This window comes from Sander lucioperca, chromosome 15 (genome assembly GCF_008315115.2).
Source record: "Sander lucioperca isolate FBNREF2018 chromosome 15, SLUC_FBN_1.2, whole genome shotgun sequence".
In the NCBI taxonomy this organism is placed as follows: domain Eukaryota; kingdom Metazoa; phylum Chordata; class Actinopteri; order Perciformes; family Percidae; genus Sander; species Sander lucioperca.
In genome coordinates this window covers 23,918,386-23,933,139 of record NC_050187.1, presented here as the reverse complement: position 1 = coordinate 23,933,139, position 14,754 = coordinate 23,918,386, and the positions used below count along the sequence as shown (strand labels likewise).

The window sequence follows — 14,754 nt, the reverse complement described above, 5'->3', positions numbered from 1 at the left end:
TTTAATCTAAGAACAAAAAAAAAAAACACTGTTACAAATGTATGAATAAATCCACTACTCACTTGTGTTAGGAAGACAACACCGTCTTCCACAGCCATGTTCACTTTCTCTCCCTCTTTCTTTCTCTCAGCTGTATGAAGAGGAGTGAAACCTGAGCTCAGAGTGGCCGAGAAGCCAAGCAGCCAAACAGCCAACCAGTCATCTAGTCAGTCAGTTCAGTTCTGTCCTTATCTTAACCTCACGGGTATCCATACCACTCAGAGGAAAGAGCAAGGTGCCACTGGCTCAGGTAAAAAAAAAAAAAGTCTAAGCACACCAACAAATGCGAGCACTGGAAGTAGTAGTGATAGAGGGGGGGAAAGAAAAGGATGCCGGGTGGAGAGGAAAGTAGAAGAGAAGGGGTTCTATCTCTTCAGTGATGAGTAAACAAAGCGTTGAGCGCATTGAGCGCCTTTCACACCGCAGAAAGGACACACAACAAATCCCCTCTGCTGCCTCTCTCCCTCCCTGTCCTCTCTCTATCTGTCTTTAAAAAAAAAACAAAAAAAAAAAACATGTCAACAAGGGTAAATCCCTGCCGCCTCGCAGAAACTGGCCCCTGCCCCAGAAAGCACCTTCAAGCGGGGAGGGTGCAGGAGGAGCACCCTGACTTACCATAATAGCTGAGGCTTCTCCCTCCCTCTCTGCCTCCTTCCTTTTCTTCCTCTCCTTCATTTACTCTGAAGGGGATGGTGGCGGTGGGGGGGTTTCAATGTGATCTTGATATCCAAGGTTGGGGAGGCGAGCAGGGAGAGGGGTCAAACTGAAAATAGCAGCTGAAACAAATACTTTAGCTAAAGTGACTCGACTGTGATATGTCAAACACCCCATCTCTCTTGTTATCCCACCCACTCTCCCTCCCACTCATTCTCTCTGGTTCACTCTCCCTTCCTCCCTCAGTCTCTACCAGCAGCTCTTTATTGTCATACTGCTTATCAGCTCCCCCCCATAACAAAGACCAGCGTTAGTGTGTGTGTGTTGTGAGTGTATTTTCCAGGCAACAGGGATCTCAATGCATGGGAGCTAACAGTAGAAATATGTACGGCTATTAGAGGGGTTAACGAATCCAGTAACGACAGAGAAGAACAATAACACCAGACGCTATTTTGTTTTGGGGCGAGTGAACCCCCCCCCCCCCCGACAGCCAATGGGGACACTTTAACAGAGGATTAGGGGCTTTTCCTTTGGTATTAGGGACACCCTCTGTCCTCCCACCTCTCACCCCTCAGCAGTCACGCCCCACTGCAGTCAGCTGAGTGGGAGCTGGGGATGAGAAGCTCACCCCCACCGATTTCTCCTCACAAATCCTTCTCAAAGCTGAGCCCTAACACGATAGCAGGATGATAGCAGCGAAGTATACTCACCGATTTCCTGGAAAATCTATGTAAAGGGCTTGGATCTGATCACTATCTGTGATCTGAGTTGAGGTTAAGCGTAACGTTCAGCATAACTACCGTACCCATGTTATATGTTTGATCTTGGGTTATTACACCTGTGGGTGGTATCTGATTATCTTATCTTGGAAAACCAGCAGCAGCTGTAAAGCGTTCTTAAGCCGTTTTACCTTTAAAAAGCAAATCAGTATTTCCACAATAGATCAACTCCTATTACTAGACTGAATGTTGATTAGACCAGTGGGGGTCAGGACCCCCCCAAAGAGGTCACAAGATGAATCTGAGGTCATGATAAGTTGGGTAGCAAAAATGTTCTGCTACACAAATTTTTTTTTATTTTTAGGACTTTAAATCCAAACTTTAAAAGTGAGGTTGCCAGGCAACCAGTGGAATCTTACAGCAATCATTGCACCTGGTCAAGAAATAACCCGACCCATAACTGCCTGTAAAATCTAGTATTACGCCTCCGTTTTTGTACATATTATAAAAAGTGTTAATTAGTGAGTTTTTGTTACATTTGGACAGAGCCAGGCTAGCTGTTTCTCCCTGTTTCCAGTCGTTATATGCTAAGCTAAGCTAAGCGTCTGTAGCTTGGTATTTACCATACAGACATGAGAGTGGTATCAACATTTTCATCTAAATCTCAGTAAGACAGCATATGAATATCTTGCCTTCAGCATAGTTTAGGCAATTTATGGTTAAGGTTTGGTTATGGATGGTTAGGCAACTAAAACACATAAGAAAGAATCATGATCATGTTAATAAAAAATAAACACTGACTGCTGGTCTGTGATAGGATGCAAGATTTGGTCTCTTGCATCCAACAGAATGGTTCAATTAAAGCATAATTTGTGGGGATACTCAGCCAAAGAGGTACTTTTATTGTCAGTGGAAAAGCTGCTCTCTACAGATGTGTAAACAAATGCTGTGGTCATTACCTTCCAGCACATGGAAAATCCCTGGCACACAGCTACTGTATGTGGTCACTCTTTCCTTCTGCCTACAGTATTTTGATAATAAATAATCATCAGTATCACACCCATAAGTGTTATTTATAGCGGGAATACTGTTGTTCTGGCAGCCCTTCCTGTAACATCATACACACACAAACACACAGAACAGACAGTCACATGCAGCCATCCCTCCCTCAGCCACTGCTTTCACATTCTGTCACTATTCCAGAGGAATGGCACCACTGCATTATGGGTATTTTCCAGTGCTATCAACTTTCAGATGACAGATAAAAAGCGTCAGAGACAGTCAGCGAGGGTCAGAGAAATTCAAAAGGAGGGAGAAACAGAGAGTGGTGTACGTGAGAGCTGACAGAGGGAGTGACAGATGCTCTGGACCAGAAGAGGCGAGTTGAACATGTGATTGGTGGATCAGAGGCCCATTCACGCTTACACTGCAGTGAGCAGCCCTCCTTGGAAACGACAGGGTTACCATGGCTACTGAGGGAGGTTACAACAGAAGAGGAAGGGAGTCAAGCCTATTTATGGAAAATTATCTTTTTTGACACAGTTGTGCTCACACACGGCACCTCAGTCATTCTTATGTTAGCGTCTGTCAAAATCACACAACCAGTATGGCTAATACATTATATGAGAGATATTTTTCTAGTAGGGGCATATGTGTATTTTAAGTTAAAAGTAGTTGTACAATTGCGTATTTGAGCTATTATTAGCAAAAAATAAACAATATAAGACAGAGAGGTGGTCGATACGGATAAAATCTTCTAGCATGTATTTGTGTATATACTGTATATGATACATGTATATATTTTTATATTAGTATATAAGTCCCTATTTTGTATTTTTTTTCTTTCGATTATTAGTTTACTCTTATTTTCTTTCTTTTTTCTGTTTTATATTTATTTTAATTCTAAATTGAAGCTAGACATGCTACTTTTTATCCGTTGGGAAAGTTTAGTTGCCATATATTATAGCAATATAGTAGTACATTTTCTGGAAATTCAATTAAAAAAAACATTTACAGATAAAATTAGCAATAGGCAATATTGAAACACTGGTGATGATGACCAAATAAGTAGATTGATTTATTGAGTTAGCTAACACTCAAATAAGCTTAGACAATCATTTAGCCGTAACATAGCCTTTAAGACCTGGAAAAGACCTTATATTATATTACAATAACTAAATTCAAGACCATATTAGATCTTATATCACAACATATGGATGTATTGTCCACCAAGAGCTTCTCAGTGTTGACTATACCTCACCAACTTCACTAAATATGATCAGTGTGCACAAATATTACCAAAGTGTACCAATCAAAAGCACTGTATTATTTCTTGGAAGTAGTGCTTTGCTCCAGAACTGTATTATGCTTATAACATCCAACCCTAAAAAATGCTATATATATATGTACATTCAAAGGGAATAGAAATGGCTCTGGGCGAATCCAATTGCCCCCTGGCTGGCTTTTCTTTCCTGGTTTCACAAACATACTCTGCGAGCTCAGCCATCTCAGAGGAGCTGTAAAATATCACACTGTCCTCATTCTAGGAAGTATCCTCAATTTCTGTTGAGATCATATGCAACACACCACATGCAGCAGATATTTACTGAACTGCTGCTGCCGCACAGAGCCCGCTCAAGGGCACAGCTCCCCTTTGTCACCTGGGACATGAAACCGTTGTGGGAGGGAGAGAGCTGAGAAGGCAGAGAAGAAGGGTAGAAAGGAGAGAAAGAGGTGAAGAGGAGGGAGCAATCTTGAAAAGGAAAATAGGTAAACCATTCAACTAGAGCAAGGAGTGAATCATCATGCACCATCACAACCCAGTTTGGCTAATATACAGTATATGTTCAGATTATTTTATCAAGTTATTACTTCATGAGAAAAGCTCTACAAGGTAAGTAAAACATCTATGATTTTTTTTTTAAATCCTACACTACTATTTTTGTGCTTGTAGTTGGAGGCATGCTGAGGTGACATCTGTAAAAATTCAATTATTTACAACCTTATTACCATGTAATCCCGCAGTTCTACTACTACTGCACGCATTAAGCCTTCTGTCCCTCTACTGTCTAGGACCAGGGACAATAATGCTGACAAAGACGTGAGGAGAACTTGAATGTCACATTGGATTTTATCCAACTGACTCGTCAGCTATACAGGTGAAATCTACACACTAGTGCACCGTGCTCAATCAATATCTGTCCCGCCAAAAAGTCACCCTAAAACAATCTCCAGAAGAGCAAACGTGAGAAATGAAATACAAAGGAGGGGGAGAGGTAAAAGGAAACTGGAGGGGGGTAGTAAGGTTGAAAGGAGAGAAAGTCAGAAAGGGGAGAGACGGTAAAATAGAGGCAGAACAGAGTAAGAGTAAAGCAATAAGAATATATATACGAGAGTGTGAGAAAGAAAAAAGAGAGAAAGATATAGATGGGACAGAGACATGAGTTAGAAAACAGAGGGACAGGACTCATGGCCAAAAAGTGACAAGAGACTACAGAAAACTAAGCAACATACTAAAGTTGAGTTCAATCAAACAAAGTCAGAGACACCAAACTCCTCCTCCTCTTACTCCTGCTTTCTTTCTCCTCTCCTCCTCCTCTAGCCTCAGTTTGACCTGCAGCAGACTCTGTTCAACAGTCGAACACTGGACTCTGGTGGACAGTCTCCTGTATGACAACTGTATAAAACAGGTGACATTTTCTTCAAAACAGAGCTTGTTAGAAGGCTTTTAAATGTTTTGATCAATTCTACTGTAAATGGAATAAACTGTGATGTGTAATGAGAGTCCATGATTAACTACACATGCACATGCAATGGTTAGATCTGAGCAACTTAATTTGTCTTTATCCCATATTTTTGTGTTCAAATTTTATTTAATGCGGGTTTGATGCTCATCTCTTTATCCGTTTATCTTTTTGTGCAGTTTTGAAATTTGTAATGTGAGTCTAAATGTTTTTGCTTGTGTTGCCCTGTGTACAAAAGATAGTAAGCAGCTCTCATTGGAAAATCCTTTATAAATAAAGCTTGAATTACGGAATAAAAAGATTATTGCCAATTATATTATACAGGAGAGACTGCGGAAACAAGTTGTAAACACAACTCTGAAATATAATCACTGACATAATTAAGTTGATATGGTATGGCAAACAGTTGCCTGTGTACATGTCCAGCAGATATGGGAAAAACATTATTATTTAACACTATCATTCATTTCTGTCAACCTGGCGAATGTAAGTTCAATATTCACTCTCTGTTTAGCTCTGTTTTTTTCTGGGCCTTAAAAAAATTAAAACAACAAGCTGAAATATGCTGTGTTAAAAGCTCAGTAGATCAGAGGGGAACTGCATAGTTGGGTGGAAAATACTCATATATACAAATATTGAAAATAGCTGCTTTATAACATATGTGCTTTTACCAAACAGACCTCCAAGTTACAACTAACCTTTGCATCATTTCAATGATCCATAGTTCATATTGCTGAGAAGTGAAGCCATCTCAGAGTAATGACTAAAGAGAAGTCCATAAACCTTCTTAAAACACCTTTTGTCTCAAAAAGGCAGTTCTCTACAGAGACATTTTCTTATTATGAGTGACTTTCCACTCTTTGTGATACAGTAATGGGACATAAAAATGCAAATGACCAGCCAGTAGATCGACTGAAATGACTATTCTGAATAATAAGAGTCAATCTTGTGTGAACAGCAGGTAATATACACGAGCTGCGGGAGCTGAAATTGAGATGAGTTGTACTGTAAGAGTGTGTAGCTATATGGAAGAGAGAGAGGGGGGGTGTGTGGGGGAAAATGTGACAAAGAAAGAGGTCAGTCCACTGAAATGGCATCAGAAAAAAGACAAAGGCCCACAGTACAAACGTTGATATCACCAAGTTTTCTAATCACAGACATCACTAAATACTGTAGTCCTCTACGTCCCCCTCTTCCACTTTGATGGAGGCATATTAGCTCAAAATATTCATTGACTTAACATTACAGCCACATGTAGATACAATGGCAAATGATGGGTATGGACACAGAAACACAGAGACACATGCACAGGCACGCAAAAGGACTTTTTTTCCCCCTCTCTTCTTTTTCTTGGAGTGTCATATACAATTGGGCAGCCTGAACTGATGACAATGACATGATTAATCTAATCACAAGATTGACTTTTTCCTCTGACTCAGTTTGTAAGGGGACTGTGCCAGTTTGGGCTGTAGGGTATCTGTTACGAGGACGTTAGATCTGCCACTGATCCAGAGAAGAAAGAAGAACAAAGAAATGCAGCTTGCCTCAAAAAAAGTGCTCTATTTCTTCCACTACCTCTCTGTAACTCAACAAGAGAAATGGCTCTTTACGTTTCTTTAAAAAAGTATGCAAAGGTGCATGATTAAAACACTTCATCAACTGCAGACATCCATTGCTACCCTTAACTTGTTCAAATTCATTTCTGGTGGCAAAGAAGTGGCAACGATGGAGGGACAGATGTGAAAAAGCTTTGAGAATCCACTTCTTTCTTTTCCACCCACACTCTTTTAATATATGACATGTTTTCCACCCATCTTCCTCCTCATCTCTCTCTCAATCAAATCTTTACTAATTTCCCTGGCTTTTCTCCATCCAATCCATCTTTCCACTGCCTTCATCCATCTATACGGCATGTATTTCTTCTTGGTCAGTGTGTCTCAATTTTCCCGTTTCCTTCACTTTGTCTTTCCCATACCCTTTCCCTTTTCCCACGGTAAACAGCCATCAACTGTAATACCTCTAAATTATGTCCTCTGGGCCTATATGGCAGACATGATTTTTGTGTGGGTCTGCATGTGTGTAACAGACAGGGAAAGACTGTGCTATGAAAATGTTATATTACTTTAGCTTATTCTAGCCTTCTAATGTACATGTCTGTTCTTGGGTTAGCACCTCAGCTGGGCAACAGTAAGTGAAAGTACTTTGGACAGAGTGAGAGACTTAATGTCCATCTGGCTCCTAAATTCGACAGGGCATGGTTAAATTGAAGTCAAGATGACTTTCAGACTATAATCAAATTTAAAGGTGTCTCTTGTGATGATTTGCCAGTCTCTGTCCATTTCCCTTTCCAATGCCCTGTTTCTGTCAGATACACTGCACTGTATCTGCAGTAGGTGTGTAAGTGTTTGAGACTCTGTGTGTGTGTGTGTGTGTGTGTGTGTGTGTGTGTGTGTGTGTGTGTGTGTGTGTGTGTGTGTGTGTTAGTGATAATTATCTCTCTTTTGAGACCCCTACAACTAGAGGCTCTTCTCCAGACTTTATGGAGAGGAAAAAGCATGAGCCAAGTCTAAAAGCGTCTTTTCCACATTATCACTTCTCACAAAACCACCATGGCAGTGCAATACATTTAGTTCAGTGCTCTCACATCCAGCAAAACACCTACTGGAGAGACTTTTACTAAATTTTGACTTTCTCCAGAGAGAAAAGAAAATGTGTCTTGTGTCTATGTAGTCTTGTTTGCATTCAACTTCTTAAAATGGAAACAAGTATACAATATAAAATACTGACAGTGTTTAATGTAGAACATAGTATGTACTACACACTTGCTCATGATGCCTTTAAACTGAGAAAACCAGACAAAGCAGGTACAGATACTAAACAATTATTACATTATTATTAAGGAAAAGCCCCTAATCCTCTGTTATTAGTTATTATTAAGTAAAGTCATGTAGTTTGAAAGATAGTGTAAAAAGATGCCTCCCTGCCCGTCAAAAACTATGTTCTAATCTTCCAACTACAATTTTCCCCTAGCAAATAAGTCTGTCAGTGAAACAAAACAAAATCTGCTGTAAATGTCATTTTCTGTAGCTTTCACCATAACATTTTGACAGCTCATAAAGCTAGAGGTCTGGTATTTTGGCCTGTCGAGCAGCGTGGGGTTGAATTAAGGGGTACTGTAACTGTTTTCGCCTGATCTTTGGCAGGCAGAGAGCACCAGACGAGAGCAGACCACGAGCCATCTGTCCCCCCTGAACCCCCCTCAGTCTCCACACAGCACGCACACACACGCACATGCAGGCATATAGACACAAACGTGCACACAAGGACCTAAACTAAACATGCAAGAATGGCTCAGTAAACATGTTAAAATTAGGAGACAATATTCTAATTCTCCATGATCACCCTTTGGAGGCCAATGGACCAAAGGCTCCATCCAGACATGGAGAGAGGAGGAGAGGAGGATGAAAGAGAAAGAAATAGGAAGTTTGAGAGGGAAAGCAGATTTACATGCACCAATACAACTGCCTATCTTTCATTTATACTAAATCTGTGTACCCTGCTCCACAGACACAGAGGTTATTACACATTACACCATCCCATACTGGAGTAATGGTCTTTCAGATCCTGGCGTTTCTGCTTGGCAAACAGAAGGCTAATAGATGCTGAAACAGCCAGCTGCCCTTCAGGCAACACAAAGTAATAGGCTCTTGAATGGGGAGGCCCATATCTATAATAGCAGCAGCACTCCCCAAACCTGACAAGAGGAAAAGGAAATTGTTGGTGTTGAGAGTAAAGAAATTCACCTGCGTTTTCTTGCTATGAAATGGTCAATATCCCAGAAGACAAACCTCTACAACTGTAGGATTTCTTTAATAGCAATTTGGAAATATTTTTTCAAGTCTGAAAATCATATTTAGTTTTGTTTAGTCATCTGTTGAAAAGCAGCAAAAACTCTACAGTAAGCCTTCTATGGCAATAATGACGTCATGACCACCAAACCACCACAACATCAATCCCCGAGGTCACGAGAGTTTAAGGGGTCAACCGGGTCAAGCGTGGCCTGAAGAAGGACTTCAACATGTTTAATAGGACAGAGCAGTGCAATGGCCATTCAGTCTGTCTGCTTAGAGCAACTCATTTAGATTAATAACACCAGCAGATGTCAGTGCAACAATCCTAGTGCCTACGCTGAAAGTCATATCATGTGAGTTTTTATAGGAAAAAAAAAGAAAAACAGGAAAATGAAAAAGCTTTCTCTGTTGCCATCTCTCTTTCTAACACAGGCTACGCTTAGGAGCAGTGTCTTTCTACCAATTGTGCCGTGTTTAGCACTGGACATAGGACACGGAAATCGATGGAGGGAGGGGTACAGCATGATCCAGAATGTCTCCTCTCTGGGTTAATTTTGACCTTCTGTTTTCTTTCCGCACAACACTGCAATATGAATCTGATCCACTGGTATACAGTAACAGTAACGTAAGCTTTTGATTCTTTTTTATGTTCTGCAAACCAGCTTGAGCATCATGCAAGTCAGTCAACATTTGATGGTTCCTAGACCAGATATGTAGGAGTAAACACTGCAGTTTATGTAGTGGATGCAAGCTGTCAAACAGAACTGGCTAAAGGTGCAGCTGATGTTTAGTAGGACTGTTCCGATCACTTATTACTTATTACTGATGCTGTACAGTTCACAAAGCACAATGCACAAATTACAACTACAAGTATGTTGTATTTCCTTCAGAATATGATACACAATTTAATGAAACTGGAAGGGAAAACATCAGAAAGAGCAGTTAGACGATCAACAACAAACATCTTCACTGAAGCTATGTGTATCCTCATCATTATCATACATACCTGTTCAGAATCAGGTCAAATGTTTGGTTAAGAGATTCAACTGTAATATTAGTAAGTTATAACAGACAATAAATCAAATGAATCTGCACAATATCCAATAAAAACAGCTTGGATCCAATATAATGACAAACTACTACACTGGTCTAACCTTGGGGTCTCAATGGACTAAAATGTGTTTGAAATTGTAATTCAGACATGGAATATAATGTTGTTTAACAGTGTTGTAAGTGGTTAAAAAAACTTAAATTTTACTGGGGGGGTTATGTGCCAGACAATTTCTTGGCTGGGCGCAGGCAACCAGTGGGGACTCAGTATTGAATTATTCCTTAAATTCATCACATACACAATAAGGGTTAGGGTTCAATATCTGGGCGAGAACTTGTTCGTATACTGTAGTTTGCATATTACTGTGTAACTGTCAGAGTAGGTAAAAGGCAACCACCAGTAAATGACTGGTGGCAGGTGGGCTTATTGTCCTGCACAGCAGACAATTTTTTATCATGGGTGGCAGCACTTTTACTCAGCATTAGTCCTGAAGCACTAAAATCTGTGACTGACATCCTTGTGAGCCTTCCCCGCCCCCCTCCGTATGAGGGCGTGTTGGCTGAACCTCTCTGACCCCCCGTGTCTATCCATCCATCACACACAGCCAGAGCTGTTTGCTCATCAAGGCTGCAGCCACATGTGAGCTCACACACACTTAAAAAACAACACATACTGTACACATACAGTAAGCAGCCTTGAACACCTATTTTGTGCAGTGCAATAGTGTACAAAGCAGCCTAGGTGCACACACACAAACTAATTTTGCCTACTATGCTGCAGCAGGTAGCGTCAAGGTTGCAGCTGAGTAGAGAGACTAATGACCTATAATAAGACACAACCTTGACTGATGGGTACAGTCAGTTAGCTTGTGTATAGCAGCCAACAGAGCAGCACACTCACACTCTGTCCCACACACACACACACACACACACACAGTGCTCTGCTCTATGCAGCTCAGCTCTGCTCTCTTCACTGAGGTGGATTCTGATCTGTCAAACTTAATTTCACCTCTTCTTTTTCAGCAGTTTAGTCTTATCTCTCTCTTTGTACTTAATGTTTCTGTTTTGTTCTCAACTCTAGCCAGGAGAGACTTTCTGACAAAAGCTGTTATCAGAAAATGTAAAGGTTTAATAAAACTAAGAACAATTCTGATTCAATTTCCTGTTTATCCAAGTTTGTAAAATGATTTAAGTAGGTGACGTTTGTGACACATTTTCTACACGTTGGCTTCTTTGTTGTGAAATTGCTATTGACGCCATGTTCAAAGTATGTTCCCTCACAACAGGAATGAGAGACATAAAAGCAATGAAACTGAGGTTATTTTTTACCATGTTAAGGGTGATGTGTGTTCCCATAAGGACACTTTGAGGCTATGATGGTGTCGACAACAACTCAATGATCAAGTCTGTATAGTTTGTATAGTCTCCATACTCAGCCCACCTTGAAGTGGCTCTTCTATCTAACATTAACATTTGTGTCATCTACAAACAAACACACATTCAGAAAGATAAAGCTACAATGATTCAAGCGCAGACAAATGCATGTAGAAAACACACATGCACTGTGTATTTACACAGAAAATATACACATATTCATACAAAGAAACACACATCTCTACCCCTCAACCATTCAATCAACCATTTGCACTGTAGCTGCTCATTACACCAGTTGTAAAATGGCCTGTGGCTGACTCATAACACTATTGGCGTCATGGCACCATTGAATTAAAGTGTTGAATCTCAACTCTGCCAATCAGAATGGCATATGAGAGACTCTTTGGAGCCACTTTATTCAGTTGACCGTCATCAAACAGACTAATCAAGAAGATCTGAAAGGCCTTTAAGTCCATTCCAAATGTAATACATTTAATGATAGGTATCAATACTGTACATTCTAAAGGTTAAGACTTAAATGATACAGAAGTCATGCTGACCTTGTGAGAGGAAGAACAAGCCCAGCTTTTTCTGTTGTTGTCTACTCTCTGTCATTTCTGCTTAGTTCCAACACTTTCTCTAATTGGTCACTTCAGCAACTTGTGTGTGTTGGCTTCTCCTAACTGCTGGAGCGGCCATTTGGCTGTCAGGAGGGAAGTCCCAGAAAATTTAAAAGTGCACTGTGGGTGTCAAGATGGCTGACACACAGCTGACAGCATCCCAGTCAGCAACACACACACACACACACACACACACACACACACACACACACACACACACTGACAGCAATCTAGTCAGCAGCAACACTAACAACAACCTGACTCATATTGCTGTGTCTCAGTGCATCAGATCAAGCCTTCATGCTGACAGATAGCAATGTGTGCGATTAGACAAAACTTTATATAGACGGAGAGGGCATTGTAGTGTCTACTTTTCAATAATAGCATGTAATTTCCTACAGTAACCTGTGGCATTGAATCTTACAATACAGCGCTAAAACCTAAGATAACTTTTATCGTTGATTAATCTGTCATTTATTTTTTGATGGATAAAATCGTTGGGTTTATAAAATGCCAGAAAATAGCAAAAATTACGGTGGCCAACAGGGGCAAACGCCCTGCAACTTAAGAAAACACACGCAAATAGACAAAACACAAGCAAATTAAGAAAACAACTTCATTGCAGAACAACACATGTGCAGCATTCAGCAAACGCGCTGCAAATACCACAACACAACCAAATACATAAACGCACTGCAAATATGAAACGATGCAAAAAGAAAAGCACGCAAACCCCGAAAAAAGAAGCGATGCAAAAAGAAAAACAACTTAATTAATTTGACAACACATGCGCAGCATTCAGCAAACGCACTGCAAATACACACAACACAACCAAATACATAAACGCACTGCAAATACACACAACACAACCAAATAGATAAACGCGCTGCAAATATGAAACGATGCAAAAAGAAAAGCACACCAACCCAGAAAACAAATGCAACAAAAAAACGCTGCATCCAGATTACACAACGGAAGTTCTCCAGGCCTCTAGAGGGAGCAGCTAGTGGAACAGCTGGATTTTCGACCTCACGGGGAGAGAGCGAGAGAGAGAGAGAGAGAGAGAGAGAGAGAGAGAGAGAGAGAGAGAGAGAGAGAGAGATAAACTGTATAGACTGCAAATATTAAATCGATGTTTGAGATCTGTTTTCTCTCGTTTGGTGGGTGTGTCTCGGCTCAGGTCCCAGCTGAAATGATACTCAATCAGCAGAGACGTCTGTAAACTTGTGGTGATAAAACATTTAAAACTGCATCAGCGTTTAATGTTGACGTTTGTTTAAGCCACATGAGAGGGTTTAATTTCGAGGTCCGAAATTACTGAAGTGTAGGCCTCCTCAAGTGTAATATTGTGATTATACAACAACGGTTACCAACAAAATAAGTGATCAATCTGTAGTCATATTGTGGAGCAATTCGCACTTGAAATACAAAAAACAGACAGGATTTCTAGTCCCTCCCTGTTTAGTAAACCAGCCAATTTACCGTGGGATTTATCAAACTGAATAAATCTCGCCCGCACATATAAACACAAAACCGCTTTGCTAACTCCAACGTGTTGTAAGTAAGACATCTGCTGAAAAAGTTATTGTATTCATCAGCATGATTGCCATACTGTTTAGTTCACAAACATCGTACACACCTAAGTACAAACACATAGCGGACCAGACGCGAGCTTTTATTTTGAAAAGCCGAAGCTCGGGGACGGCACCAGCCGGGAGGGCATGAGACGGGAGCATAGACTGTATATTAATAATATATTATGTTATTAATAATAATAATAATAATAATAATAATAATAATAATATGAATTTAATATCGGTTAATAACGGTCGAAAATCCAGCTGTTCCACTAGCTGCTCCCTCTAGAGGTATGGAGAACTTCCGTTGTGTAATCTGGATGCAGCGTTTTTTTGTTGCATTTGTTTTCAGGGTTTGTGTGCTTTTCTTTTTGCATCGTTTCATATTTGCAGCGCGTTTATCTATTTGGTTGTGTTGTGTGTATTTGCAGTGCGTTTATGTATTTGGTTGTGTTGTGATATTTGTAGTGCGTTTGCTGAATGCTGTGCATGTGTTGTCAAATTAATGAAGTTGTTTTTCTTTTTGCATCGCTTCTTTTTTCGGGGTTTGCGTGCTTTTCTTTTTGCATCGTTTTTTATTTGCAGTGCGTTTATGTATTTGGTTGTGTTGTGGTATTTGCAGCGCGTTTGCTGAATGCTGCGCATGTGTTGTGAAATTAATGAAGTTGTTTTCTTAATTTGCTTGTGTTTTGTCTATTTGCGTGTGTTTTCTTAAGTTGCAGGGCGTTTGCCCCTGTCGGCCACCGTAAAAAATGCTCATCAAGGTGACTTCTTCAGATTCCTTGTTTTGTCCAACCAACTAGGGATGCACCGCTCTAACTTTTTCTCTCCCAAACCCAATTCCAATACCTAAAGTCAGGATACCTACAGGAAAAGAATAGCAATCCAATCCAATCCAATTGCTCTCTTTACCCTAAATATTTAATTCTGGAAAACAGCTACCTTGCTGTATGGAGCTCATTGAGATAGAATAAGACAATATTATGCACCAGGGATAGCTGTGGCACTAAAAACTGCGACTTGACTAAATTAATGTAGCTTATTGCAAAAACACCAGATTTTGTCATGACATTGAAAGAAAAAGCTGTATTTAATGTGGATCAGTGACATCTGGCTAACACCTGATC

General features: G+C 40.3%; 1 protein-coding gene across 40 annotated transcripts in view; it reads right to left on the bottom strand.

The window, feature by feature from the left end:
- Positions 1-14,754, bottom strand: part of LOC116055816 (ankyrin-3-like) — a 135,125-nt gene that overhangs the window by 74,158 nt on the left and 46,213 nt on the right. Inside the window, exon 1 of one of the 40 annotated variants that reach the window (XM_035992332.1) lies at positions 655-855. The exons of 38 other annotated variants lie outside the window; for them this stretch is intronic. In XM_035992332.1, coding sequence (XP_035848225.1) covers positions 655-714 — 60 coding nt within the window. In that variant the 5' untranslated portion in view covers positions 715-855. Of the gene's footprint in view, positions 1-62; positions 501-654; positions 856-14,754 lie in introns of those variants that run through there. One more of the 40 variants, XM_035992333.1, reaches the window with a different exon arrangement.